This window comes from Kogia breviceps, chromosome 17 (assembly GCF_026419965.1).
Source record: "Kogia breviceps isolate mKogBre1 chromosome 17, mKogBre1 haplotype 1, whole genome shotgun sequence".
Lineage (NCBI taxonomy): Eukaryota > Metazoa > Chordata > Mammalia > Artiodactyla > Physeteridae > Kogia > Kogia breviceps.
In genome coordinates, this window is record NC_081326.1 from 59,440,431 (window position 1) to 59,467,220 (window position 26,790).

The following is a 26,790-nucleotide window of genomic DNA, read 5'->3' on the forward strand; positions in this document are numbered from 1 at the left end:
CTCATTTAAAATAGAGTCACATATAAAGAACTTAGAACAATACTATATGAGTTCATTATTATCATAACTATTATAATTTAACGCTTCTACCACATAGACTGCTTTCTCCTCCAAAATAACTGAACAAATTTTAAACATTCAGAAACGATTGCCATCCCATTCTAAAAGTCCAAAGAAGTTCAAGTAGCTCATGAAAGTTAAAAAGGAGACAAAAATAAAAATATTTAAATTCTTGGATTTTGTGTCCCAGGCTGTGCTGCCTAAAACAAAAAGACACTCAATCAAATACATTCTTGAAAACACATTTGTAGAACATTTTATTTTCTGCCAGGCATTTTAAGGGTCCATGAATTTGCAACAGTTTCCTGGAAGGCGTAATAAGTGCCTTATGCTGGTCCCACTTGAGCTGTGGGGTGTCACTCAAGTTTGGCTGTATCCCAGCAAAACAGGGCTGTAGTGGTTTGTCAAGTTTCTGTAGCATCTGGTAGGAGTTACCATCTTGGATAATATTTTAGAGACATTCTGTAGTCCTCCCTTCAGCCACCCCACCACCACTACCGTCACCAAAAAAAAAAAGCAAAAGCAGCACTTCAGGAAAAAACACAGGAAAAAAACCCAAATCACTGCCAGAAATGTTTCTTTTCTTCTTCAGTATTATTTACATGTACTTCATAAAATCTTCAGCTGAGGTGAGATACAGAGGATATTCAGTCTCTGATATGTGCAGGTGATAGGAGAAAAAAAATTTTTTTAATTCCCTACTTCAAGATGTACATTCCAGCATTCAACTGGTAAATTACTCAGAAGTACTCATAAGTTTGCCTATATAAGAGGATTTCAGTTTTACATTGTTTTTAACCATTTACCCATCCATAGCCTGTGATATTTTATCAATAAATATATAAAACTGTATAATATTCGTAAAATGCACTCACCCTGCAGGACATTCTGGGGACTTTATTTCCTCACAGTCATCATCTACCCAATGTGACTCTCCTGTAAGGAAAAATGGGTAGACTTTTTGGTGAATCTAATTATAAATAACATCCAGAGCCTTGAAGTGTATAATTGCAGGACCTGTGTCCTGTTTGATACTCATTGTTTATGGGACGCCATCTAAAAAGAACTTCTGAAATAAAGCCTAGTGTCTGTTTTGGCTTACTAAACTATACCCATACATGATGGGAAAGTCTAGATTTAATAACCCCAAGTGGTGTTTATTTGAGCCTTCCGAGTCTAAATGGTTTGTAGATAAAAACACCAGTGGCGTCAGTGAACAAAATTCCATGTTTGTTTCCCTCCAGAAATAAACTGTTTGGTCATTAGACAGAACATTTTTTCCTAGGCCACCAAACATCTCATAGCCATAGAAAACATGGCACAACTTCCCTTTAGCTGGGGAAAAAGATTTAGACTACTCAGAGATGATAGATGGAATATCGCAATAGAGAGGTTATTTGCCAATGGATCTGTGTACAGCCCTTGCACTTAGGAATAAAAACCAAGGCTATCTTTCACTTTTATCTTCCACTAAGATCTGAAAGCATAAACCTATGTCTTTCTTGAGTTACTCCCATCAAGAATAGAGAACAGAAAAGAGCTTAGATACAACATGAAGCTTACTTTGGAGAAAACGAAAATTATCAAAAAGCATTTGCTTTAAGTTCTCCTAAAACAAACAAAAGCATATGTCTTGAACATAAGTAACATTTGTGACCAAGACTTTGGAGAAGTTGCTCCCATGTAAAGAGCACTGGAAATCTCCCTGGTCAATAAGAATCTAACTACCGACAATTGTGTAAGTACCATGCCCCTTAAAATAGGGAAGCTTAACCACACGTGTAATAACCCAGGCGTACATATGGGCCCCACAAAAGTACTGCAACTAGAATTTTAAACCAGCAAAAGCCAGCGTTTCATGATTCAACGACCAGTGATACTTAGGACTTTATTTTCTCTTCTAATAGCCTTTGTGGCTTATTGGTACATTTACTAGGAAAATAAAAGGGAAAAGGAAATAAATCCTTGATGGATTTTATGCTTTATCAACAATTCCAATAATCATCTGGGTAGGAAAAATGTTCAAACTCAGCATTCAAGCAGTATGTCTTGCCATAAATAAACACTATGCATATTTCAGAACGGATTTACTTTTCCCCAAACATATTTGAACAGAAACTCTATTTAAATGTTCCATGTCACAGCTAGGAAGAGGACTTAATTTAGACACTAAAAAATGACTTGCAAACTTTACACAAAGATCCTTGGATCCTTCCATTAACTTTAGAAGTGGGTGCCATGGTGACTTAAAAATCCTTAAAGACAGAAACTGCATATTTTTATATGTTCGGCAGTCCATTGAGTAGTATTTATTATTGGAATAAAACCATCATATTTGACAAGCAGCCACACAAAGTCAGCACACATGCATGTATGGCTTTGGGGTACAGCAGGAGCTATTGCTGTCGCATCCCCTTTAGCAGCTAGTACCCCCATCCCCATGCTGCTGCTGGCGCTTCGGCTTACAGCTTACAGCCGGTGGGTACAAAAGCCATGCCCCTTGCCTCAAAGGTAAGAACTCTGGGATTTACTTTCCAGAGCCTGCAGGAGAGCACACCAAGGTGAGACTTCCCCTGAGGCCACATCCTCGCTTGCTCTCCCCTCTCCCACATCCCCACTGCTCCCTTATATGGTTTTCTTGCAGAGCACTCTTCCAATAAATTCCATAGACAGAATACCTGTTTCAGGCTCTGCTTCTAGGAAACCTGACCTAGGACCAAGACCGGAACTCTTTTAGAAATCTCCTCATTATTCTGGCTGTATCTAATTATGGAACTTGGGGTTATTTCCTTGTTATTTCAGATCAGTGAAATGCAGAGAAGCAAAACTAAGAAAGAAGCATGAGAAATTAGGAAGGACAACTCATTCCTGCCTCCCAAGCCCATATCCAAGGTGATATATCCACAATATCCAAGGTCTCTTCGAACATCTCCAGTTTTTATTCTTTTAAAGATCAAGCCAACCCAAGGAAGCATGTACCTTTGCAAACCACTTGGTAATTAGTACAGCAGTCTCCCCTGGCCAAGCAGTCCTCTGAGCAGTGACATGCATTGTCTTCGTTTCTTACTTCTCCGCATCTGTCCTTAGTACACTCCCAGCCGCCAGCTGAAATCGGCACAACAGAACACTCACTGCTTCACACAAACCAAATAAAAGAGGCCACAATTGCTTACAACGTTTGCCAAGAAAAAGAGCTAAAAATCCCACATCATTTAATCTGCTTGTGAAATTAGAGTTGGCCTGAGGCCTAGATGATATTTGGAGGACTTACAAATAGGATGGATTTTTAATTTTTCAAATCAGAGTACAAAGCTAAATGCCACTGGGCTCCTTTGGAAAAATGAAACCCTTAACCATTTGCCAACTGTCCTAAAAGACCCAATACAATGTATAGTGTGTGTAAGGTTTGTGATAGAGATACCTACCATTGTAGGCATAGTTGCTATAGCTGGACTCTTTTATTTTCCCAAGTAGCTTTATTTAAACTTTAATCAGCTTGATTTAAATACAAATGAGAGTGCAACAAGGACCTACTGTACAGCTCAGGGAACTCTGCTCAAATTATGTGACAACCTAAATGGGAAAAGAATTTGAAAAAGAATAGATACATGTATACGTATAGCTGAATCACTTTGCTGTACACCTGAAACCAACACAATATTGTAAATCAACTATACTCCAATATAAAATTAAAAGTTTAAAAAAAATAATAGTGCAACTAAATGTCCTCTACCTGCTATAAGATGCACTTGGGGGTTAAAGTCCTAAACAGATATGAAGAGTATAAAGGTATACTAAAAACATTCACAGTTCTAAGCGTTGACCAAACTGTGGCGTGGCCCTACCCACAATCAGAGGTCAGAATCCCTATTTTCAAGGAGGTCAATCGCTAGGTTACAGATTTCTATCTGAGCATACTTGATTGGGAGTTCACATCAACTCTACCAAGAAAATATCTTCGGAAAAGTAATATTTTTATTTTAAAGAGTGTGCTGTACTTTTCGTGTGACTTTTCATCTGCTAGACTGTAAGCTCCATGGAAGGAAAAATCACATCTCTCCTTTCACTGCTATATCTCCAGTACCTGAGTCTATCTGCCTGGCATATGCCAGGTAGTCCATGAACACTTATTAAATGTAATTGAGAATTACCCTGAAAATAAAATATGACTCTTTAAATTGGGGGTTGCTGTAGTGAGAAACTTCATAGTTAATTCATTTATTCAATAAATACATCTACTATATTTTCTATGTTCTAGGTGCTGGGGAGATAGTGAAGAACGAGGAAGACAAGGTCCTGTCTTCACGGAGCTTACGTTCCAATCGGGAAAGACAGACCATTAGCAAGTAAACTAGTCAATGAGATCATTGCAGCTCGTGCTAAGGGCTGTGAAGGAAATAACAGGATGGCATGGATAGTGAGTGACAGGGGTGGGCCCGGTCTACTTGACATAGAATGGTCAAGAAACGCTTCTCTGAGCTAAAGGACACTTCAGGTCTTCACCTCTTAAAACATGTCATAAGTGGAAAGCAATGATTTTAGAAAGCCGTGCTGATTGACATATATACACTAATATGTATAAAATAGATAACTAATAAGAACCTGCTGTATGAAAAATAAATAAAATTAAATTTTAAAAAAAGAAAAGAAAGCAGTGCTGCTCCTTAATAATATTCTACCTAGAGATACTACTGCTATGTGACTAAATGGATAAGGAGATAATAGCTGCCATACTAGAAAACAAGGCAACTACTGTCTAATTTCCATTCTTTTAGAATTACCTTTGCATCCTGATTCCATGCTCTGATTTTTTTTAATATCCCCTATTTCCACGGCTTTCTCTTCCCAAGCAGAATAAATGCTTGGAATTCTTTTGCCCAGGGTATGCTATTCCCGATGGTTAGCAATTTTCCAAGGTTACTTTGACTGATAGAGGTCATGCGAGTCTTTTTCCTCAATTCAAAGATAACTCTATCAACCAGTATTCCTCTCCTAGTTTATTCTTCCCCTAGTTCCATAAGAAAGTCCCTTCGCTTACAAAAGTGCATCACTATTAACAAACTAGGTTTATTGAGAAATTACTAACTTTGTATAAGAATGAAGTTTTTTAAAACTCAGTGAACTACAAGTAAGGTATGATTCAGTCAGCTGTATAATTTTCAAAGCAAATATGGGAATAAACATAAAAAACATTGAACTTTATTGGATAACAAGAAAGTTACCTTTCAGAAAAATATTTTTAAAAATGAAAACATGCTGAAAAGGGAGTGCTGAAAAGCTCTTGTGCCCTTTGAGAGAAATATCAACTTTGAGAAGTGTAACTCTGTAATACATATTTAAATTTTTAAAATGCATATATGCTTTGATCCCCAAATCCCATTCCTCAGAATTTATCTAAAGGAAAATAGGCAAAAATATGAATATGCATGAAAAATATTCATTGATAACATTGTTCATAATAGCAAAAATTACCGAAACATAAATGCTGATCAGTTACTCAATGAAGTAGGCTGCATCTGTTCAATGGAATACAATGTCGGCATTCGAAAGGGGGTTGTGTATAAAGGTACACAAATACAGATACACCTCACACAGGCATAGATATACACATGTATAAATGTGTACACACATTCTAAACACACACCCAGTCTCAGAGTTTACACTGAAACATTGATTGTGCTTATCTCTTGAGAGTGCTGTGTCAGCATAGTAGAATCTCAGAGATTTCTGTTTGCTCCTTCAACCTTTTGTTATTATTTTATATTTTATTCTTCCACATTTGGCCTTGTTCATTTCCACAGGGAAACGAACTACTTGAAACATTGATTGTGCTTATCTCTTGAGAGTGCTGTGTCAGCATAGTAGAATCTCAGAGATTTCTGTTTGCTCCTTCAACCTTTTGTTATTTTTTTATATTTTATTCTTCCACATTTGGCCTTGTTCATTTCCACAGGGAAACGAACTACTTGAAAGTGTTACTATAGCCCATATTTATTAAACTTGGGAAGAAAGGCATGAGCTACATTCAGAGAGAGCTGAGCTAAAGTCAGGAGATCCATTAAACTTTGCAATGAGCTCTAAGATCAGGAATCCGGAGGGCTGAGATGATGCGTCAGGGACAAGATACTCAAGGTAGAGAGGAAACATACACCATTAGTTAGTTCCTCAGTGCTAAGCAAATACAGACCGCTGGTTTGAAATAACACTTTAGAGCCAAAAACTCTCCTGGAACATCTGTTCCATCCATATATTCAGGTTACAAGGTTCCCGGCATTTAAGTTTACAAACCCACAACTAAGGAAGCTGGCAGAAGTTCCAAAGGAAAGTAACACAAAAAATGGCCAAATGTTTGGCAAATGTATTATGCAAAAAAACCAGCCTAATAAAATTCTTCTTATCTGGGGCAGAAAACAAACAAATCAGAACTAGTAAGGGGGTTGACATAGGTTTTCATATAAATCAGCGGCTATTTCTTTAGTAAAGGAGAGTAATGTCTCTGTTTCTAATGATGTCATTAGAAAAATCAGACTAATGTTAATGATAATATAAGTCAGATTTTTGAAAAAATCATCTAACCATAAATGTCTGAAAACAGGTAATAATTTATCAAGAGAGCTGCAGAATCTTTGCATCTAATGGTGTTAAGAAACTTTCCCAGAAAGTTTGAACGTGATGCTGCCCAGAGGCATGATGGGTAGCCTACAGCGTATCTCAAAAGTCCCATCTAAAGTGTTAGGCTTTGGAAACAGAGCAGGTAGAATGGCAGAAGTCTCCAAAGTGCTTCTTCTCAACTCAAGTATATTCACTCAGAGGCCTGTATATTCTACTGACTCTTCCAATAGGGAAGAAATGTAAAGGAAGGTCAGGAACCTGTAGAGGAAGATCTGAGAGCTGCCTTGAGCATGCGACCCCAAGCAGAACTCCCTAACAATTTTCTACTTGCGCTGAGAACAGGAAATGACATCCAAGCAGTACAGTAGTAGACTATAAGATGAAATAAAACAAACGTTAGAAACTGGGCAGGCAAACAAAAAAATTAAAGTTGAAACAACAACAAAAAACCCCCAACACTTTAAGAATGTGCACAATTTCAGCCCAGGTGTCCTAGCAGTGAATGAGGGAATTGACAGCAAGAGACAGAAATGATAAAGGTGAAAAAAAAAAAAAAAAAAGGCTGGCCACAAATACTTCCAAAACTAGCAAATAATGACTGCAGCTGCAAAGAACCATCTTTGGGTGGGCGTTATGTGGACACAACAGTCACATAGGGTGTGCTCACAATAAAACTGATAATCATTCAAGAAACAAAACTAAAACTCACCGTTTGGTTTGGCCAAAGCAGAATGGCAATGGCAGGGTGTACAACAGCAGGGGGTCTTAAGCCATCTAATCAAGGCTAGAGAAGACTCAAAAGTTACACACCTGTCTTCAAACAAAGCTCATCAAAGTCATGGCAGCAACTGCTGTAGCTCTTACACAGGTTGTCACACCGACAATCAGGGGGTCCGACCTCTTGAAGTTCAAAGCATCTGCCCTTGCAAGATCCAGAGGTGTTGGTCCAGGGGGAGTCTGATAACACTGCAAGATACAAGAGACAAAGGCAACGGGATTAGGGAATGGGTTATGTTGCTATGGAGGGGTGACCCCGTGTAGCAATACAATGCGGTGATGCAGTCAGACTCCGGCTGAGCAGCCAGATCCATCACCTGCCGGCTATGTACCTTCAGCAGGTTCCTTGTTCCAGTTTCTTCATCTGTAGAGTGGAGGATTAATAGAAGTAACTCGAGGTTACAATGAGAATTAAATGAAACAAACCACGCAAAACATTGAGCAGGGTGTCAGCCGTATAGAAAGTAACAAATGTTGGCTATTGGTTTTACTACTGTTTACAATGATTATTACTACAAACGTGAGGGTTAGTTTCTCTGTGGATGCTGTGATGCCAACAGAGAACAGAACTTTGAAGTATATACTTTGAAAGAAGAGTTTGTTCCCCTATTCAAATATCCATGGCTTTTGTAAGGAAAATTGAGCCTAAATGTTCTGAGAACATTCTGAACAGATGGGATTGGAATAGAAGACTCTTAAGATCTCTTCCAGCCATAAAATCTACACCTATAACTAGGGCTACACAAACACAAACTCTACAATCTCGGCTTTTCAAACATAAATCCTCCTACATTATCTTCATATGATGTGATTGTATATCTAGAAATCTCAAGAACCAACTAAAAATTTTAGGAAAAAATAATTCAATGAGATAAAAATTCCACAAATTTGTAAAATACAGGCAATATAAGTTCAAAAATTAAATGGAAGTTCCATTCATCATAGTACCTAAAAGGTAAAATATCTAGGTATAAATTTAATAGGATGTTTAGAACCTACATGAAGAACACAGTTGGGGCTTCCCTGGTGGCGCAGTGGTTGAGAGTCCGCCTGCTGATGCAGGGGACATGGGTTCGTGCCCCGGTCCGGGAGGATCCCACGTGCCGCGGAGCGGCTGGGCCCGTGAGCCATGGCCGCTGAGCCTGCGCGTCCGGAGCCTGTGCTCCGCAACGGGAGAGGCTACAGCAGAGAGAGGCCCGCGTACCACCAAAAAAAAAAAAAAAAAAAAGAAAAAGAATCACTATCTCCATAAATGGAATATTGCCCAGCCCTTAAGAAGAATGAGTCAGATCTTCATAGGCTAATATGGAAAGATCTACAAAATTGAAAAACACATTTTTTTAACCAGCAAAGTACAGGAAACTGTTATAGTAGTAAATAGTACATACAATTGATATATTTTGTGTTAAAAATAGAGACAAAGCAATAAGGATAAAGATAAATATAAAATAAAAACAGAGGCCAGAGCTAGAGATGAGACAGAGGGTGAGAACAGAGCCATTGAGACAAGGTGCCAGTATGAATAACCATTTTTTTTTCACTGTAAGAAACTCCTTACAGCACTTACATTTGGGGAAAATGAGAAAGAGAGAAGCAAGGAGACTTCTTACTTTTCTGCAGTTTGAAACGTCTAACGTTTTACAAATGTCTTTTTGGGTTTTTGCTTGCTTACTTGTCTCTCTCGTGTATATATGTATACATGCATGTGAACATACGTGTATAAAGTATATGTTATATAATATTGATATGTAAATATCCTAACAAATGTTATTTAAAACATGCTATCTGTAATTTTTTTCCTTATTTACATTTACAAATTTTTCATTTTTTATGATTAGTATTCATTACTTATAAAATCAAGCAAACACCAGAGGCAGGGAGAGAACAGATGTTCAATGACATTTCTAGGTTCACCGAAGCCTTTTATCTGAACATCCTGTTCATCCCTTAGCTCTTTGTCCTCTTTAAAGTCAGAGTCACCCAATCCTCACCCATATGGCATTAGATCAGTTCAACTAAAGCAAACAGATTCACTAGACCATGAGATGTGAAACGCTTTCGCATGGTTCATTCTGGGATCTTGAAATACATACAAAGCACACCAGTTCAGTTTAAGAAATAATGTCAGGTTTCCAATGCAATGCCTTACCTCTGGTTCATAAACCACATTTTTCTATTGACTTTGGCCAACCAATCAACAGTGCATGCTGCATGCACCCTAAGAAACTATGAGGGGAGGACGGTTGAGAAGTGGAAAAAGGAAAAATAGAGAAATCCTATAGTAGAGATAAGAAAAAAGATAAAGATAAGAAAAATGCTTATAATTGAATTATTCCTTTTTTAAGGGTACCGCTTAGACAGAATCATTCCAACAGCCATCTAATAAATTCTGAGTCGTATTCATGCCTACGAGCTGCATACATAAATATGCTTGGCTACACTTATAGCTGAGAGAATCAGAAGAGATCCAAAGGCACATTGTTTGTAGTTGTTTACTTGTCCTGGCTCCTCTTCTTCATAGCATCCCAGCCTGCATGTGAAATTTTCCTCCATTCATGCCCTTTGCTTTCCCTTTATCATAATCTCTTCCTTCTTCCTTTCTTTCCTTTCAAAATATCTGTACAAAATTTCAGCCATTTTAAACCTTTCTTTATCCATGCTATCAACGTGATTTTTACTCTTTTCTTACAAAGTTGGTTTTTCTCTAAGTTTATCCCTTACTTTGTCTTTGAAAATAATGGAATTTCCCTCAATAGCTTGCCCCTATCAATTATAATCTTCCTTGCCAACCCTTAAACTGAAGACAGCTTTGTTAAGAAGGATTTGCCCTTACACTCATAATGCAAAGATACATCTCATAAAAAGTACTCAAGATTGGGTTACCAACAGCTTTCAAATGAGAGTGAATTCCTGGGCCTATGTGGGTTAGGGATACATATGACAAAATTCATTCTTGGCTGACTTGGATTCAGCTGACAATGGCAGGAAGAGAAATAGGAAGATAAACAGTTGAGCCATATACTTCTTCAAGTCCGATGAGCTGAAGAACTGACCTGCTGCACCTTTTTTAAGAAAATAAAGTGATAGAGTAGAACAAAGTTCACTTTGCCTTTCCAGGGTCTATTCCATCCCTGCCATCTTCTTTCATAACAAGTTCCAGCCCTGCTTCTTTCTGCAGTTCTGTAATTCATCCCCACATGCTGGCTTTTTCATTTCATGCCCAGGTCCCATGTCCTTCTCCCCACACCAGGCTAAGCACAGATTTTAGGACTTCTCTTTATATTATACCTGATTGAATGATCAAATATGGAAAGATTCTCTGACTTACTATGCCTGAATTCTAAAATCTGTAAAGCCTTCCTTTTCCAGACCTAATAAGCTCAGAACTAACAAGAAAGACAAAGACAAAACGAAACAAACAAACAAACAAACAAAAAACTTCAAAAGGATCAAGTCAGAAATCTGTGCTAGGTGCTATGGGGGTTTGAAATTTTGTATGAGACATTTGCCAATTTAATTACATACTTTAAATGGTGTTACTTTACTTCAAAGAAACTAGTCTGTTCCAGAATCTTAAAAAATAAATGTTACAGATCTACACAGATGGAAGTTTTTTAAAAATAGGGACTTTAAATTTTAAAATATGTGTGTATGTATGATATGCATAAAACAAGGGTATACATTTCTTTTTTTTCACAGAAGCATAATTTGATGATTTAGACAAAAAACACCAATGTAAAACCTGATTTATTTCATTCAAATTCATAATTCTGATAGAAACAAGTGAAATTATTTTTATTTCTTTAAGTAAAACCTTATTTCTAAAACATTCCATCTTACCGTATCAACACAGAGGTAGCGTTGTGGAATTCTGGTGTCATTTATATACGGAAGAAATACTATTGATAATTTAATTAGACTATTGGAAAGAACCTAATTCATGACAAGAGTTGTGACCTAAACATTACTTCATCCTGGAGTCCCAATCATATTTCCCTCCAACTCTCTCTGCAAAATGGAAATTTTCAGATTTGAATGATGGCCAGTGAAGGAGGCTGTATTTAAGTTTGAAAACATTTAGCTCAGCATAAAGCTGGACGATTCTTCGAAGTTTTGTCTGGTCCTGCATTCAGAGTTTGCGATATGACACCCTCTCTGTTCCTCCCATTCTCCATGGTTCCCAGCCCTAGTATCTCCTGACAGTGAGACTAAAGGCTTGAAATGAAACGGACTGTGGTTATGTCGCCTCCTTTTCAAGAGCATTGAAACAGATCTGGTTCTCCTGTGTCTTCCTGCCCTGTCTGAAGTACCAAATGAAAGGAAAGGAGGCAGACAATGTGAATGACACTCAACATACCGCTCAACTCGAGGATTTAATACTGTCTGATGCCTCTTCTGGAGTATATGATTCGTTCTTTCTGGTCATACCTTCTTGTACTGAAGTCATTTTTTTCTTTTTGTTGTTCGTTTGTTTTTCTTTTTTTTTTTTAAAGTTTTTATTGGAGTATAGTTGCTTTACAATGTTGTGTTAGTTTCTCCCGTACAGCAAAGTGAACCATCTATATTATACATATATTCCCTCCTTTTTGTATTTCCTTCCCATTTAAGTCACCACAGAGCAGTGAGTAGAGTTCCCTGTGCTATACAGTAGGTTCTCATTAGTTATCTATTTTATATGTAGTAGTGTATATAGGTCAATCCCAATCTCCCAGTTCACCCCAGCCTCCCTTTCCCCCCCTTGGTGTCCATACATTTTGACCTCATCCCTTAGAAAGCAGCACTTACATGCAGGCCTGCATGTCTGTATCTCTGCTTCCTAAATACATCACTTTCTATAAATACCTATTACTTAGGCATCACTATTCTCTCCTCTTCACAGCTTCCGAACCAGATTTCATAGATAAATTTTTTAATAAATAGGTCCACCTGGGAAGTTTTCAAACACCTGTACTTTCAATGTATTTTTAAATACAACGTCCTCATGTAGAAAGACCTCATAAACTACAAGAAAACAGATTTCTAGTTGACTTGAATGAAATTTAAGACTTTAATTTCACTTATAAACCACTCAAATAGCATTTATGAGAGTAGTCAGTAGTGTAAGTCTGAATGATTTACAAATCTGCTACCAAACAATGAAACATCATTTTATACAGCAGGTATTGTCAAGTTGATAGGATAACAATTTAGACACTGACCTTCAAACAAAATTGGAGGTAAATTAAGGGTATCATCATATACTTAACACTTTATATTCTCATCAGTCTTGGCATGGCATTTTGTTTTCAAAAATCTTTTCGGATAAAGAGGCAACATTACCCCCATTTTCCTGGTTGGAGGAGCAGAGCTCTAGGCCTAACTTGAGTTAGCAAAGGCCTAGCTGCAATTTCAGATCATCTGACCATAACTACAATACCATTTTCACTAACAAAGAATTTTTCAAATTATGTACATAAGTTCTGAATTTTAGATGTTCTTTTTAAGATATGATCTTGGAAGATATATTGTATTTGAACTCTACTGAAGATGAAGATTTCTGGTTAATGCAACAAGATAGAAGATTCTGTATCTTTTTTTTTTTTTGGTGGTACGTGGGCCTCTCACTGCTGTGGCCTCTCCCGTTGCGGAGCACAGGCTCTGGACGCGCAGGCTCAGCGGCCATGGCTCACGGGCCCAGCCGCTCCGCGGCATGTGGGATCTTCCCGGACCGGGGTACGAACCCATGTCCCCTGCATTGGCAGGCGGACTCTCAACCACTGCGCCACCAGGGAAGCCCTGTATCATTTTTAAGATAAATGAAAAACCACTGCACCAAAGCACCAATTAACAATGAACTGAAAAATCCATGCCCTCCTTAAATTCTAATTCAAATTATTTCATTCCATTGACTTAAACTCCCTCTGATTTCTACACTAGATTTAACATAAAATCCCATAACGTGATAGTCCCCTTAATTTTCCTTGCAGAGTAATGACTGATATGTCAGCTTTGCAGTTCCTACATGCTGCCACCCTATCATTTAAGTGACTTTTCATTGTAGAATGAGGACTGAGCTTTCTAGTCTGTATTAGCCAGTTATTCACAAGCTTAGAAATTTCCCTTTGTCTTTCAAGTACTAACTTGCTTCTCTCAGAGGATATCCCGTTTCCCCCTGGAGACTGGAAGAGTATGTATCACCAACTTCAGTGCAATAGACTCCACCATCACACCACAGACATACACATATGCACATTACAAGAGTGCACACACACTTGTATACACATACATTCGCTTGCAGTTTTAAAGGTAAATCAAGCTGGCTACATCAGATGTATGGGACAAGGATGTCAAACTGAATTGCACATATTCTTTACATTCTCTTTGAAAAGTGATTCCAGCCATTTCATTTACCTGATGGCCCACTACAGTTACCCAACAGAATTATAATTAGCTCTGCTCATTTCATATCTTCTAATAAATCTATAGGTCTTCTATGATCTGGTAGAGGAAATCCTATTCTACCATGATTTCCAATAGATCACAACATCCTAGCAAAAAAATCCAGCTAACAAGAGTGCTAGCTAATTAATTATAACAGTTTGCACTGCCACAGCCTTGAAACTTAACACCTCAGTCCGTAGTGCAGCAGCAAGGGTGTGCGTGAATATAGAACATTCTCAGCTACGGTTGAGGACTCGGGGAACCTACATTTGCTAAACAAGAAACTGAATGCTTGTGAACGAGAGGTCTTGCTCTGGTCAGTCTGAAGCTGGCCGTAGGTCAATACCCTGTACGTTCCTTCTATTTGGTGGAAAGATCGCGAAGCATCTAGCTTCCCAGGATTTCTCTGGAACATGAAAGCGTTGTTGAAAATAAGCATAGCAGCCTTTCCTCCTAGTACCTTGTTCTAATACATAAGTAATCGTTCACCCAGTGTTTTCCGATGTGTAGGCTTTGCTGACAGACTCACCAACTATATGTGCCACTTCAGGCACATAAAACATTTAAAAAGATGAAAATGCTTAAATTCTCTGCACTAAGCTCTCACCCAGTTTCCAAAGTACATCTTGGTCTTTATTCAGGAGAAATCATCCACAGTGCCTAGACAGCCGGTAAGCTATAGCCAACAGAAAATTTAAAATAAAAAGTGTCAGGTATACCAAAATCCCAAAACTCAGACTTAAATGGCGTTGTGTCCCAAGACTAATACTTCTTAGCTGTAGAATTTTCACCAATAAATTATTTTAGAAGATACCATAAAGGCTGAAAATAATTAATGATTTAATTAAATAATTCAAGAAGCAAATATTTTGTAGTATGTTTAAGATCACTTAGATTTATAGATGATAATTTAGATTATATTATTTTTCCAGAAGTAGCATTGATCCATTAGTTCTTATAGTTGTTCTTAATAACGTATGGAAATAATTTATTATACACAAAATATATTCAAGGATTAGTAAATCTGGTCTATATTTTTCAAGTTCTCCTGAAGAGAGCACACACATTCAAAAGGCAATGAAACAGAGTGGACAGAACCACGGGCTTTTTTTTTTTTCAAATCCAGAATGAAAATTAGAAATCATCTAGGCCTGTTCCTTGTCGTACAACTAAGGAAGCAGAATTCACAAGCGACTTCCCCAAGATGGCCCAGCAAGTGATACAGATCCGGGGTGCCAGTCCAGGACTTTCATGACCATTTTCCAAAGAAGTCAACTTTGAAAATAATGGGTGACTTGATTGTTTTACAACGTTCATCGTGGAAATCGCTTTTAATATCAGTTTTAGCCAAAGTAATATATTAATACAAAACAGGAAAAAAGTTCCCTTAGGGTCCATTGGAAAGAACCAGCAGTGAGCTCTCAAGAGGTTAGCTTGCCCACATGACCAAACGAAGGATCCAATTCCCCCCTTCCAGTCTGAACAGTTACAGTCAGTGTGAATGGTAGTTATACTCGTCTGGAACAAGAAAAAGAAGTCTTTGAAGAGAGCATTTGTTACCAATAAAAACAGGACTCTCCAGCCTAGTGATCTACTTTCCTCCCCGTCCCCAACAGAAGACAACTCATTCTGTCCATTTGGCTCCCTGGGGGTGCAGTTTTTATGATCTATTTTCTCACTTTTTGTTTGTTTGTTTTGTTTTGTTTTGTGGTACGCGGGCCTCTCACTGCTGCGGCCTCTCCCGTTGCGGAGCACAGGCTCCGGACGCGCAGGCTCAGCGGCCATGGCTCACGGGCCCAGCCGCTCCGCGGCACGTGGGATCTTCCCGGACCGGGGCGCGAACCCGTGTGCCCTGCATCGGCAGGCGGACCCTCAACCACTGCGCCACCAGGGAAGCCCTATTTTCTCACTTTTTGCCCCAAGCACACCCCACTTGGACTCACTAAACTACTTCTAATATAATTTTTTCACCCTTACTCAAAAGTTACTTGCTTGATGTAAGGAAGACTCAGTATTCCATCAACGTATGGATCATAACTGGGCTAATAAGTGCTCATGCTGGCTAAACAGAGACAGGTGAGAGTCTCTTATGAATCAGGTCAAGAAATACAGTTCAGAGAAACACAAAATGCACAGGAAGGCAGACAAACCTGCTGAGACGTCAGGAAAAGTCAAGAAAAGATTGCCCCATAGAGCACCCATTACTTCCTATGTAATTTTAATTTATAAAACCATCAGCAGCTCCAATTTCCATGAAATTAACCAACTCATTACCTAAGACCTGGTCAGTTAAGCCCCTCCATCTGCACAAGGAGCTCCTTCATAAGGATTCACACACACACACACACACACACACACACACACACACACACACAGAATTCCCACACTGCTTATGGCACAGTGTATTGTAAAAGGAAACTCTTTCACTTCAGTTCTATTAGTTAAGTCAAGGCGCACTATTAAAACTTACCGCTCCTCAGTCCAAAAGAAAAATCAATGAGTGCAACTCAATCTTGTAAACCCTTCTAAGCACCTCCTCTCTTTTATATTTTTCCTGTTCTAGGTAAATCTTAATCTCATAGCCCTGAAGTTTCACAAAGAGAGTTCCCTGCCTTTTTAACTTCCATTCCTATTTTTCTCTAGGTCAGAACTTTCTGGAAGCAAATACTCCATCTCATACCACATGACAATAAATCAAATTCTCTTACCTGTTGGAGGGCCTTCACCCCATCCTTCTGCTCTCTTAATTCGATTTGCTGTGAATCCTAAGCAGATATTGACCCCAACAGCAAAGGTGAACAGGGATATTACCTAAGGGAATAAAGAGCTCAAATTGTCAATGCAGCCAGACAAGCCTAAGTCAAATGCCAGGAAGGCAATGCAGATGACTTCAACATCACCACCCAATCTTACAACTTCCCAGAGGCACCATACAGCGCTGTCCTCATTTTAGAAACAAAACGAAAATTCAAAATCAGGAAGCAGCTCTGAAGACCAAGGCTTTCCCCTGGCATTCTGTCATTCTCCTACCTGATACAGCTGGCAGGAGTTTCTCCTGGCCATGGCAGAGGGTTCTTGGAAAGCCTTTTGCAGTGTGTTCTGTTTGCCTACACTGAATGCACTGCTTTTGGGGGCTCCGAGTCCAGTCTATTAACTACAAGTAATCCCACCTGGGAGGTTGACAGGCTCCTCTGATTTGTCCACAGCTTGATTTCATCACAGTTCGTTCACAAATCGCAGCTCTGAGCATAAGAAGCTTGAAATATCCCTCTCCTTCTCTCCACCCCCTATCTGTCCCTCCCCTGACACACAGATACTTTCATGTGGTTTCCTCTGGTAACATAAGGGTTTCTTATGTCGCTGTAGCCAATAACACTGCATGTTCATTTTTCTTCCCTCCTAAAAACATGGTTTTAAAAAAAGAAACCAAATGCATTTTATCCAATAAAAATGAAACAGAGCCATAAAAGGGTTTCTACCCGCTCTAAGCTTTTAAGGTTTACAATGTAGTTATTCAATGTAGCCAACCTCACGACTTTATTATTTTTTTTTAAAGGAAAGTTTTATCATTTATAAACCTAGTAACTTTCTCTGTCTTGCCTATTTATTTATTTTTCTGGCAGTTTCAACGACCCTGTCCCTTTTGCCACATTCTCAGCTACTCCCGACTCCGCAAACATTTCTCACGATGAAATCTCCCACAATTGTAACTAAACACAGGAGATAGCATTATGTTTCCCCATGTTGTTGTGAGAGTTTAGAGAAGTAACTTTTATCAAAACGCTGGGAATGCCAACTAAACAGCACGGGGTTCTTCTGCCGGGTGAGGAGGGACGATATAACTTCACGTCTCTCTGCCTCTTCCTCCCGAAAAAACTGTCAGCTTGGGTTTGGGGTTTGGGGGGTTTTTTTTGCTTTTGTTTTTGTTTTTTTGGGAGGGGTACGGGAGCAGCAGGGGTGGGATGGGAAAGCTTTATGAAGGATTGAATTGAGGAAGGAAATCTCAATGGCAGCAAGAATTTAGCTTTCAAGAACTGCTTCCCTAGGCTTTTCCCAGATAAATTATCATCTAGCCACCAAACACTGTGCCCTTTGATGCTATCGTGAGCAGGAAAGTCTCTTCACTAACCTCGTTGGCAATCTGGAGACTTCTAAAAGAAATCAAGGCCTCAGAAGCCGAGAGGTCTTTAAATACTGTACACTTTTAGGATTCGAATGAGGGAGGAAAGCTTATCTTTGGATTTTCTCTGGCCGGACCCGGTGACCATGGTTCTTACACACAGCATATGTGTGTATGTAAACAAATAACGGCGCTTACCATGCAACAAATTACTGAGGAAGCAGTGGCTCAGCTCCAATAAAACCTGATAGCACAAAAGCCAGAACTTGTTTATGGTGGATTTTGCACATCAGTCCTGGGTTTCATTAGATATTCTAGAATTTAGTAAAAGCTAATTGAGCAAAAGAAAAAAACACTGCCAAAATGTTAGCTGCCTTTCTAACGTCCTTTTCATTTCGCAGTCTTGCAGAGATGGCAGGCTTGTGAATTTTTCTGTAGAAGGCTCCTGCTTTAGTCTGTGGGCCATACTGAAATGATTTGGGGGCCTGCATTTAGCAGGGCTTATGAAAGATGTTAACCCCACGTAAGATTTTTTTTTACTCTTTACGTTCAATTTCAAGATGCAGGCTTGCTTTCACAGAGGACAACTCTAAAGCTAAAAGGAAAATACCAAGGCAATCCTGTGACTGCACTGCATGCCGCGGTGTCCCAAAGGCGCTCCCCCGCCCTCATCAACTTCCCCGGCCCTCACCAGAGTCCAGCAGATTTCGAATCTGTCTGACATTTGACGGTAGAAATCCAGCATGAGGACAGTGAAGATTCCCCTTGAAAAAAAATTAGACTCAGAAGCTGAACATTATCCATGAATTTTTTTTTTGACCTGCAGACTAGCTGTGCAGGGGGGAAAAGTCTGAAGTGTAATAGCCAGGTTGATCCAGAATTGGTTTCTGTACAGCACTTGTTACCAATTATCTAAGAGGATTGAACTCAGCCACTCTTTCTGTTAACCATCTGCCAAAGAACTTTATCTTCTACCAGGTCATTGTGTGCACGGAACACATTCATACCAACACACACACGTGCACACACACACCCCCCCCCATCTAACACAGTTACACAGGATTTTACTGAAAGACATCGTTATAAATTGACTGTCAAGAGGAGGACCAAAGTCCCCATCTGGGGCATCAAATCAAACACAAAATAAAATTACCCCTCATTATCTAAAATTGAGAAAACCAAAAAGCCTGACAACGCATACCGCACGTCCAGAAACTCAACTAAAATGACCGAAATATAGTCTAAAACCTTCTATAACAAAAGCGAGTCAAGAAAGTTCACCTGCTCTGGTATTTAAGACTTTTGGTATAAGGTCAACCATGGTTGGGGTCAGTAAACAAGAAAGTGTATGAGAAAGACTAAAATTAACTTTCAGCTTGGTTTATTAATCCAGCCATATTTCGGAGAACACTGCCCCCTGGCAGAAGAGAACCCAAACAAATCTGGCAAGTCTCAGGCCCCAAAAATCATTCTGTGGTTCTCAAGTTTTATTGGGCATAAGAATGACCCTGGGAACTTGTTTAAAAATGTTGATGCTTATGGTCTAAACCCCAAGATTCTGATTCATTAGCTCCAGGAGGTGGGGAGAAGAAAGGGGGAGTTCAGGAGCCAGACAAGAACTGAGACAATGGGCTATTCTGATAACAAGCAATGTAAGGACCACATTCTGATACAAATAATGTAGGAACAACCGAGCATTAGAATAAATTACTCGGAATCAATTAATTTCTGCCCTGAATGTTGACTTGCTTGATCGAATTCATAATGTAATTTTAATATACCATTAATAGCATTCGCTACTAATTGGACATTAAAGTTTCAATCTCAGTGACAAACCGTGGCTATTCCTCCGTGGGGATCATCTCCAAAGTGTAAGCGGCAGAACAGTATTTTATTTACTTTGCTGGTGGTACGAAGCAGCAGTGTGTGTATTGCTTAATTGCAATACAGTAGTTGCATTTATACAAATGCACAGTCCATCTTTTCATGAAATACTTCTGTGAATCCTTGTTCCCAAGCCCTGATTGAGGTAAGAGGGCTTGAGGTTAACAGTGAGATTTGAAAGATCTGTAATTGAGGGTTGTAATTCTTGCCTCCTGCAGTAATTATGAAGCATTCATCAAACTTTATCAATGTCCAGCTTCTCATTGTGCAAAACTAACTGCAGTCATGGTGCCTTGACTTGACTTAATTCTAGTCCCAGGATACTGCTAAGACTATGGGGTTAGACAGTCACTGACCACCTGATTTTCAGGGGTACCACTTAGCAGACGCTACAGCACATACACCAGGAAAGTAAGAAAACCGCACGCATGTGTATTCTTCCTATCCTATTTTAAAACACTTTAAGACTTGTTTTTCAATTCTGCTCCGGTTGAGGACTATTAGAAAATTCAGAATAAAAACCGGACAACAGTCTCTGCGAAAGGGATTTGCCAATCTAAATGGAGCAAAAAATCATGACAGCTAATAGAAAAACAAGCAGGCTCAATCGCTTCCACAACCCAGGACTGCCTGTATGTATAAAGTAGACACCACTTAAGAGTTTAAACCACAGAGGCAAAGTTTTACGGGTAATCTATGGTCCCGGGGGTTTCTCCAGTGGAGAAATAGCATACGCCTATTCAAATGAAAACAGTACTTGTGTTATTACTTATTACACAATTGAAAGCTGAAATCAACACTGTCACCTCTTTCAATGACATCAACTTATATCATAAACTTCTATGCATTACATTTACTCCCAATGGAATCCAAACATGAGCCCCTGCACTGGAACACTCTCTAAGAATATGCATTCATCGCACAAATGCTCATTAGCTCCTACTGTGTACCAAGCACTCTTCTGGGCACTAGTTCTATACAAGGAGCCAAACCAAACACAGTCCCCTGGCTGCATATCAATCAAACAGACACAGAAATAAATGTAAAATTGCAGCCGTGGCAAGCACAGACGTAAAGAAGTCAATGATGCTACGAGAACGTGTAATTCAGGTTTGACGTGGTCAAGAAGGTCACGAAAGACTCTGAAAAGTGTCAGATGAGCTGTGATTTGAGGGATAGAGGGGAGTAACTAGATAAGAGAGGAGAAAAGGATTCTAGGCGGAGCGAACAGGATCCGCAAATGTTGTAGGCTGGAGACACCAGGCATCCACCAGAAGAGAAGGCAGCCCGTTTGACTAGTTCAGGGAGATAAAAGGGAGCCTGCAGTGAAATAAGACCGGAGAGGTTAGTAGAGGTCAGTCCATGTGGGGCCTCCTCAGTCTTGCAGGGTGGTATAGTCTTTATCCTAAAAGCTTTGGAAAGCCTTTAAAGGGCTTAAGTTGGTGGAAGCTTAATTAGATATGAAGCATTAATCTCTGTACAGTGTGGTTATGAATTGGAGGGAGTCAAATGGATACAGTAGATTAGTTTGGAAATGACAGCAGTAATCCAGACGAAAGACACTGAGTGATATTTTGCACCAAGAAAATTATGGTGTTGGTGGAGAGGCAGAAAACTGGGAGAGTTATAGGAAAAGGACTTGTTAATGCATTGGGTATGGAGGCTGAGGGGCAGGAAGGCGTTAAACGTGATGACTCCTGAGTGAATGAATACGCAATGATCGTGATGACCAGTAAAGTCACTTCTTAAATTTTAATGGGATTATAAGAAAGACTTAGAGACATGTATCCATTTGCTAACACTCTAGAATTAAATAGTTAACTTAAGGGATCGCGCTAATAGCTTTAAAACGTGTCAGTAGTCTTAAAAATCTTCTAAGACAGTGGATTTAAAGTAAAGTTATAGTAGACCTGAAACACTTGAAAATACATTTATTCATAATTGAGGTTAAGAAGAATTACACCCCAGGAAATAACTCAGCTTTGTTCCTAACCCTAGCTTATAATAAAACATTTTAAAACTCAAACTCAATTTAAGTCTTTTTTTTTTTTTTTTTTTGGCTATTCTGAAACGTGCATGTAAAAGTCCAGGTGAATGAAAGACGTTTGAGTCTACTTTGCCATGTGGACTGTGTAACATCTGAGCACGAATCGGTGGGTATGTGACTAGAGAAAATTGTTTTACTAAAAGTATCAGCACAAGGTTGAAAACGCTCAGCCTTTACCCTCCAGTCTCACATAAGCAGGCTGAGAAGCTGTTGCCAACTCCACCTGTAGATAAAGAGATGGAGGTAGGTGACATCTCAAAATGGTAGAATGAGTGATTGAGTTTCTAGAAACCACGCCTCCTAAGCCAGTTTGGTCCTCTTCCCACTATAGCGTGATGTCTCTCTATGAGGCCACACAAGGGCCTCAACTCGACACGTTCAAAACACAGCTACCTCAACAGCCACCCTGCTCTCCAACTTCTTTTCATGGAGACCTTAAAACCACTTTTTGTTCTACAATCCTTTCATCTCTTGTTTCTAATCAGAAACCATGTCTGCAGAGTCTCATTATTAATTACAATTATTACTACCCTTTATCAGAGCCTGCTGAGTGCCATTAATACCTAAATTATCTTTCTGTGTGATTACTTTTCGATTTATCTCTTCATCTGCATTCTTCTGGACACACATTAGAAGTTCATCTCATAACTATTCTTCCTGTGTGCACTCTCCTCCCCATACAAACACCATTTCACTGAGGTCTCTCTTATCCAACTTGTAATTCATTTCCATTCCTTACCCAGAGAGCCCTGCATAAAATACAGGCAAATCTGATGATTTTCTCCCCAAGCTGAAAACCTTCCAGGAGCTTCCTATCACAGCAGTTCTCAAAGTGTGGTCCCCAGGAGGCTCAGAATCACCTGGAAACTGGTTAGAAATGCAAATCCTTGGGTCTTACCTAAGAAACTCAGGGGTAGAGCCCAGAATCTATGTTTTAACAAGCCCATCCGGTGGTTCTGCTGCAAATTTCAGAACCACTGACCTAGAGGATCAAATTCAAACTGCTTAGCAAGGTGCACAGGACTCTAAATCCAAAATTAAGCTCCCTGGATTCAGATCCCAGCTCTACCACTGTTTAACTGTGACACCTTACGTGACGCTTAGGTGAATTACTTCTCCACCTTAAGACTCAGTTTTCTCATCTGTATCTAGCTCATAGGATTCTTAAGAACATTACATGAAATAATCCATGTAAATTGCCTAGCACAATGCCTGACACAGGAGAATGCTAAATAAAGGGTAAGTTCTCTTAATTTGAGAACTATTTGCTATTCCCTGATTAAGCTGTGCTTTCCTACATCTTCGTTCTTTAATATAGCTTGTTATTTTAGCCTAGAATACTCTTCTCCACCTACTCTCCCTGGCAAACTCCAAAATATTCGTGAAGATTCAGGTCAGGTGTCACTCCTCTGTGAAGCACCCCCTGATTTTGCCCTTCCCGTGCAGAGCAGTGGGCCTCCCATACTGTCTATAATCTCTTTTTAGGCATCTCTATCCCTTGTGGTCCTTCAAATGCAGGGGCCAGTCATCCTTGCACTCCACGGAGCTTTGAATCTTTCCTGGGATATAACAAACAGACAATAAATGTTTGCCTAATGAAGTACTTGGCATCAAGAAGTTTACATTGGAACTTGAATTGAACTTGAATTCTTGCTCTCTTACTAACTAGCTGTGTCCCTTTAAGCCCATATTTATTCATCTGTAAAGCAGGATTATTGGGCTAACTCAGTGGTTTGAAACACTTTTTTAAGCATTAAAACCTCATTTTCAAAGAAAATCTCAAAGTGAATACCAACATCTAAATTTGGAGCTGCTCTAGTGGGAGTGGGAAGCCAGGATCCCATCTAAGCAGCCGCCTCCCTTCTCTCTCTGGCACTTTCTCAGAAATGTGGAAATTCAAGGAGTACAATTTGTAAAAACAAACAAAAACAATCAATAAGTAAGTTAACTCCACTACTTAAATACTTTTCTAAACCCTACCCTTTGTTGTAGTATTCATATACCTACACACACACCCCAATATGACCCAGATTACCTGCAAACCAGATCTTTCATTGATAAATGACAGAAACTCTCACTCTAGTCAGACTCTTCCCCCCGAGAAGTCCAAGCTGATTTCCACACTTCTCCTTATGCTCCTCTCGGCCCCGCTCCTCTTTCCATTGTGCTCATACAAATCTTAGTCAATCCATTCCTTGCCCCAAGGCTCAGCATCTTAACAAGAACCCTCCTCAAAACAGCAATACCCACCGTGCTATCCTCAAGAACCTATAAATTCTACCAAAAACATTTATCTCTTGCTCTTTAGTGTTGCCTGTTTTATTTAAGTATTTCCCGTCTCAGCAATAAGAATATAAATCCCCAGAGAGCAGGGGAAAGAAACAACATGGTATAGAGACTCAGAGTCTGGACCCTGGAGTCCAACCAACCTAGGTCTGCCACTTTTAAGCGTGAGACCTTGCTGAACTTCTCTAAAACTCAGATTTCTTTTAATAAAAATAATAATAGTTTTCATCACACAGGGTTGATATGAAGACCAAATGATATAATGCATGTTAAGCAGGTAGGTCGGTACTTGAACATAGGAGACATACAAATATTAGCCATTATTAAATACAGGGGGAGAAAGACTGCATCATCTACTATCATGTTCATGTCACCGAAAGTGGGGTCCGGCTGCTCGCTGCTCAAAAGCCAATAAAGAGGCAAGGCTGGTGGAAAGGAAAGTTTGCTTTATTTTGGATGCCGGCACCCGGGGGTTGGGGGTAGGGGTAGGGCAGATGCTGGTCCAAAGGCTGACTCCCCACCCCACTCCCCGACAATCAGGGGGCAAGAGCTTTTATAGACAGAGGGAAGGGGCTACATGCAGAAACAGCACAGTCAGCTCTGACAGTCATCTTGACATTGGTCACTGGTGGTCTGACCAGCCTCATCTTGATGGTTTTAGGTATAGTTCATCTTCAGTTCCAGGGTCAGTTTGTTTCCATTTCTTTGAGGCCAATCCTCAGAATTGTGGCAGCTCATGTCATTGCTATAGTCATGTCATAATGGTCATCCTGTAGTTAACTTCTTCCACCCGGTGGGCATTTCAGTATCTATAAGACAGCTCACAGGATGTGGCTCAAAATATTATCTATAGCCCTTGAGAAGGAACTAAAGGTCCTTGACTATGCTTAATGACTAAACTGTTATTATTTGGTATCCTTTGACTGTTTTCCTTTGTTTCTGCATTTTCTCACCTCTCTGATTAAACTTATTCTTTGGCTAAAATCTTTCCCCAGACAAAAGGCAGGCTGAGGATATGGGGGGAACAGACCCTAGGGCCCTGCTCCATTTCATTCTCAGTAGGTAGCAAAAGGCTGGGCACATAATAGGTGCTCAGTAGTGACAAAGGTTCTTGGAGAATTCCCTTTACTTATGGAGAGATTACATGTAGGTTTAAGTTAGACATGTTATGAACAACTTTTTTTTCATTCTCTCTAACCTCAAGAGAAAATGGGCAGCACTTATTTGGAAAAGGGTGCAGTGACTCTGGAGACAGCTTTGAAGGCACAGGTTTTAACTACAATAATAAAGACCTTCTATTTGAATTGGAAAGTCCCGAGAATTTGAGCTTCAACTCAAGAAAGTTGTTGAACTCAAACCTAAAAGGAAGTTTATACTTGCTAATGGAATGGCATCATCACATGCTTAGAGCACAATGGTACCCTCTCAGGGAGGAAGCAAAACTGCCATTTCTGTGATTCCCCTTGAAATCAAACAACAATTAGTGACATTCAGCAAAGTAGGAATAGAAAGAAACTTCTTCTGCCTGATAAAAGCTTTCTTCGAAAAACTCACAGCTAACATCATACTTAACAGTGAAAGACTGAATTCTTTCCCCCTAAGATCAGGAGCAAGACAAGGATGTCTTCTCTCACCAGTTCTGTTCAACACTTCACTTCTAGCCAAAGCAATTAGGCAAGAAAAACAAACAAAAGGCATTTAACTTGGAAAGGAACAAATACAACTATCTCTATTCACAAATGACATAAACTTGTACATAGAAAATCCTAATGAATCTGTTTAAAAAATATTAGAACTAATAAATGAATTCAGGAAGATGGCATGATACAAGCTAAATGTTAAAAATCAGTTGTATTTTTGTACACTAGCAATGGGCAATCTAAAATGAAATTGAGAAAGCAGTTGCATTTACAAAAGTATCAAGAAGTCTAAAATACTTAGTAATCAATTTAACAAAGGAAGTGTGAGACTTGTATTCTGAAAACCAGACAGCATAATTGAAATATATTATAGAAGACCTAAATAAATGGGAAGACAATCATGTTCATGGATTGAAAAACACTGTTGTCAAGCTGGTAAGAAAGTGAAAAGATGGTCCACAGAATGGGGGAAAAATTGCAAATTATATATCCGACAAGGGTCTAGTATCCAGAATATGTAAAGAATTCTTACAACTCAGCAATAAAAAGACACATAGCCCAATTTTTTAAATGTTCAGAGGATTAGAATAGACATTTCTAGAAAGAAGATATATAAATGGACAATAAAGACATGAAAACATGCTCAATATCATTAGTCATTTGGGAAATGAAAATCAAAACTACAATGAAATATATACTACTTCACACCCACCAGGATGACTAAAATTTAAAAGACAGAAAATAATAAGTATTAGGAAGGACGTGAAAAAATTGGAACCCTCATATATTATTGATAGGATTATAAAGTGGTGTAGCAGCTTTGGAAAACAATTTGGCAGGTCCTCAAAGTGTTAAACACTCTGTTAAACATCGTGTTACCATATGACCCAGTAATTCCACTCCTAGGTATATACCCAGGAGAATTGAAAACATAGTCCACACAT

At 39.2% G+C, this 26,790-nt stretch overlaps 1 protein-coding gene across 1 annotated transcript in view; it reads right to left on the reverse strand.

Annotated features, from left to right (window-relative positions):
- Positions 1–26,790, reverse strand: part of ENPP2 (ectonucleotide pyrophosphatase/phosphodiesterase 2) — a 106,412-nt gene that overhangs the window by 57,958 nt on the left and 21,664 nt on the right. The window contains 4 exon segments of the mRNA XM_067018118.1: positions 936–996; positions 3,040–3,165; positions 7,483–7,638; positions 16,578–16,680. Of these exon segments, the coding sequence (XP_066874219.1) occupies positions 936–996; positions 3,040–3,165; positions 7,483–7,638; positions 16,578–16,680 (446 nt within the window).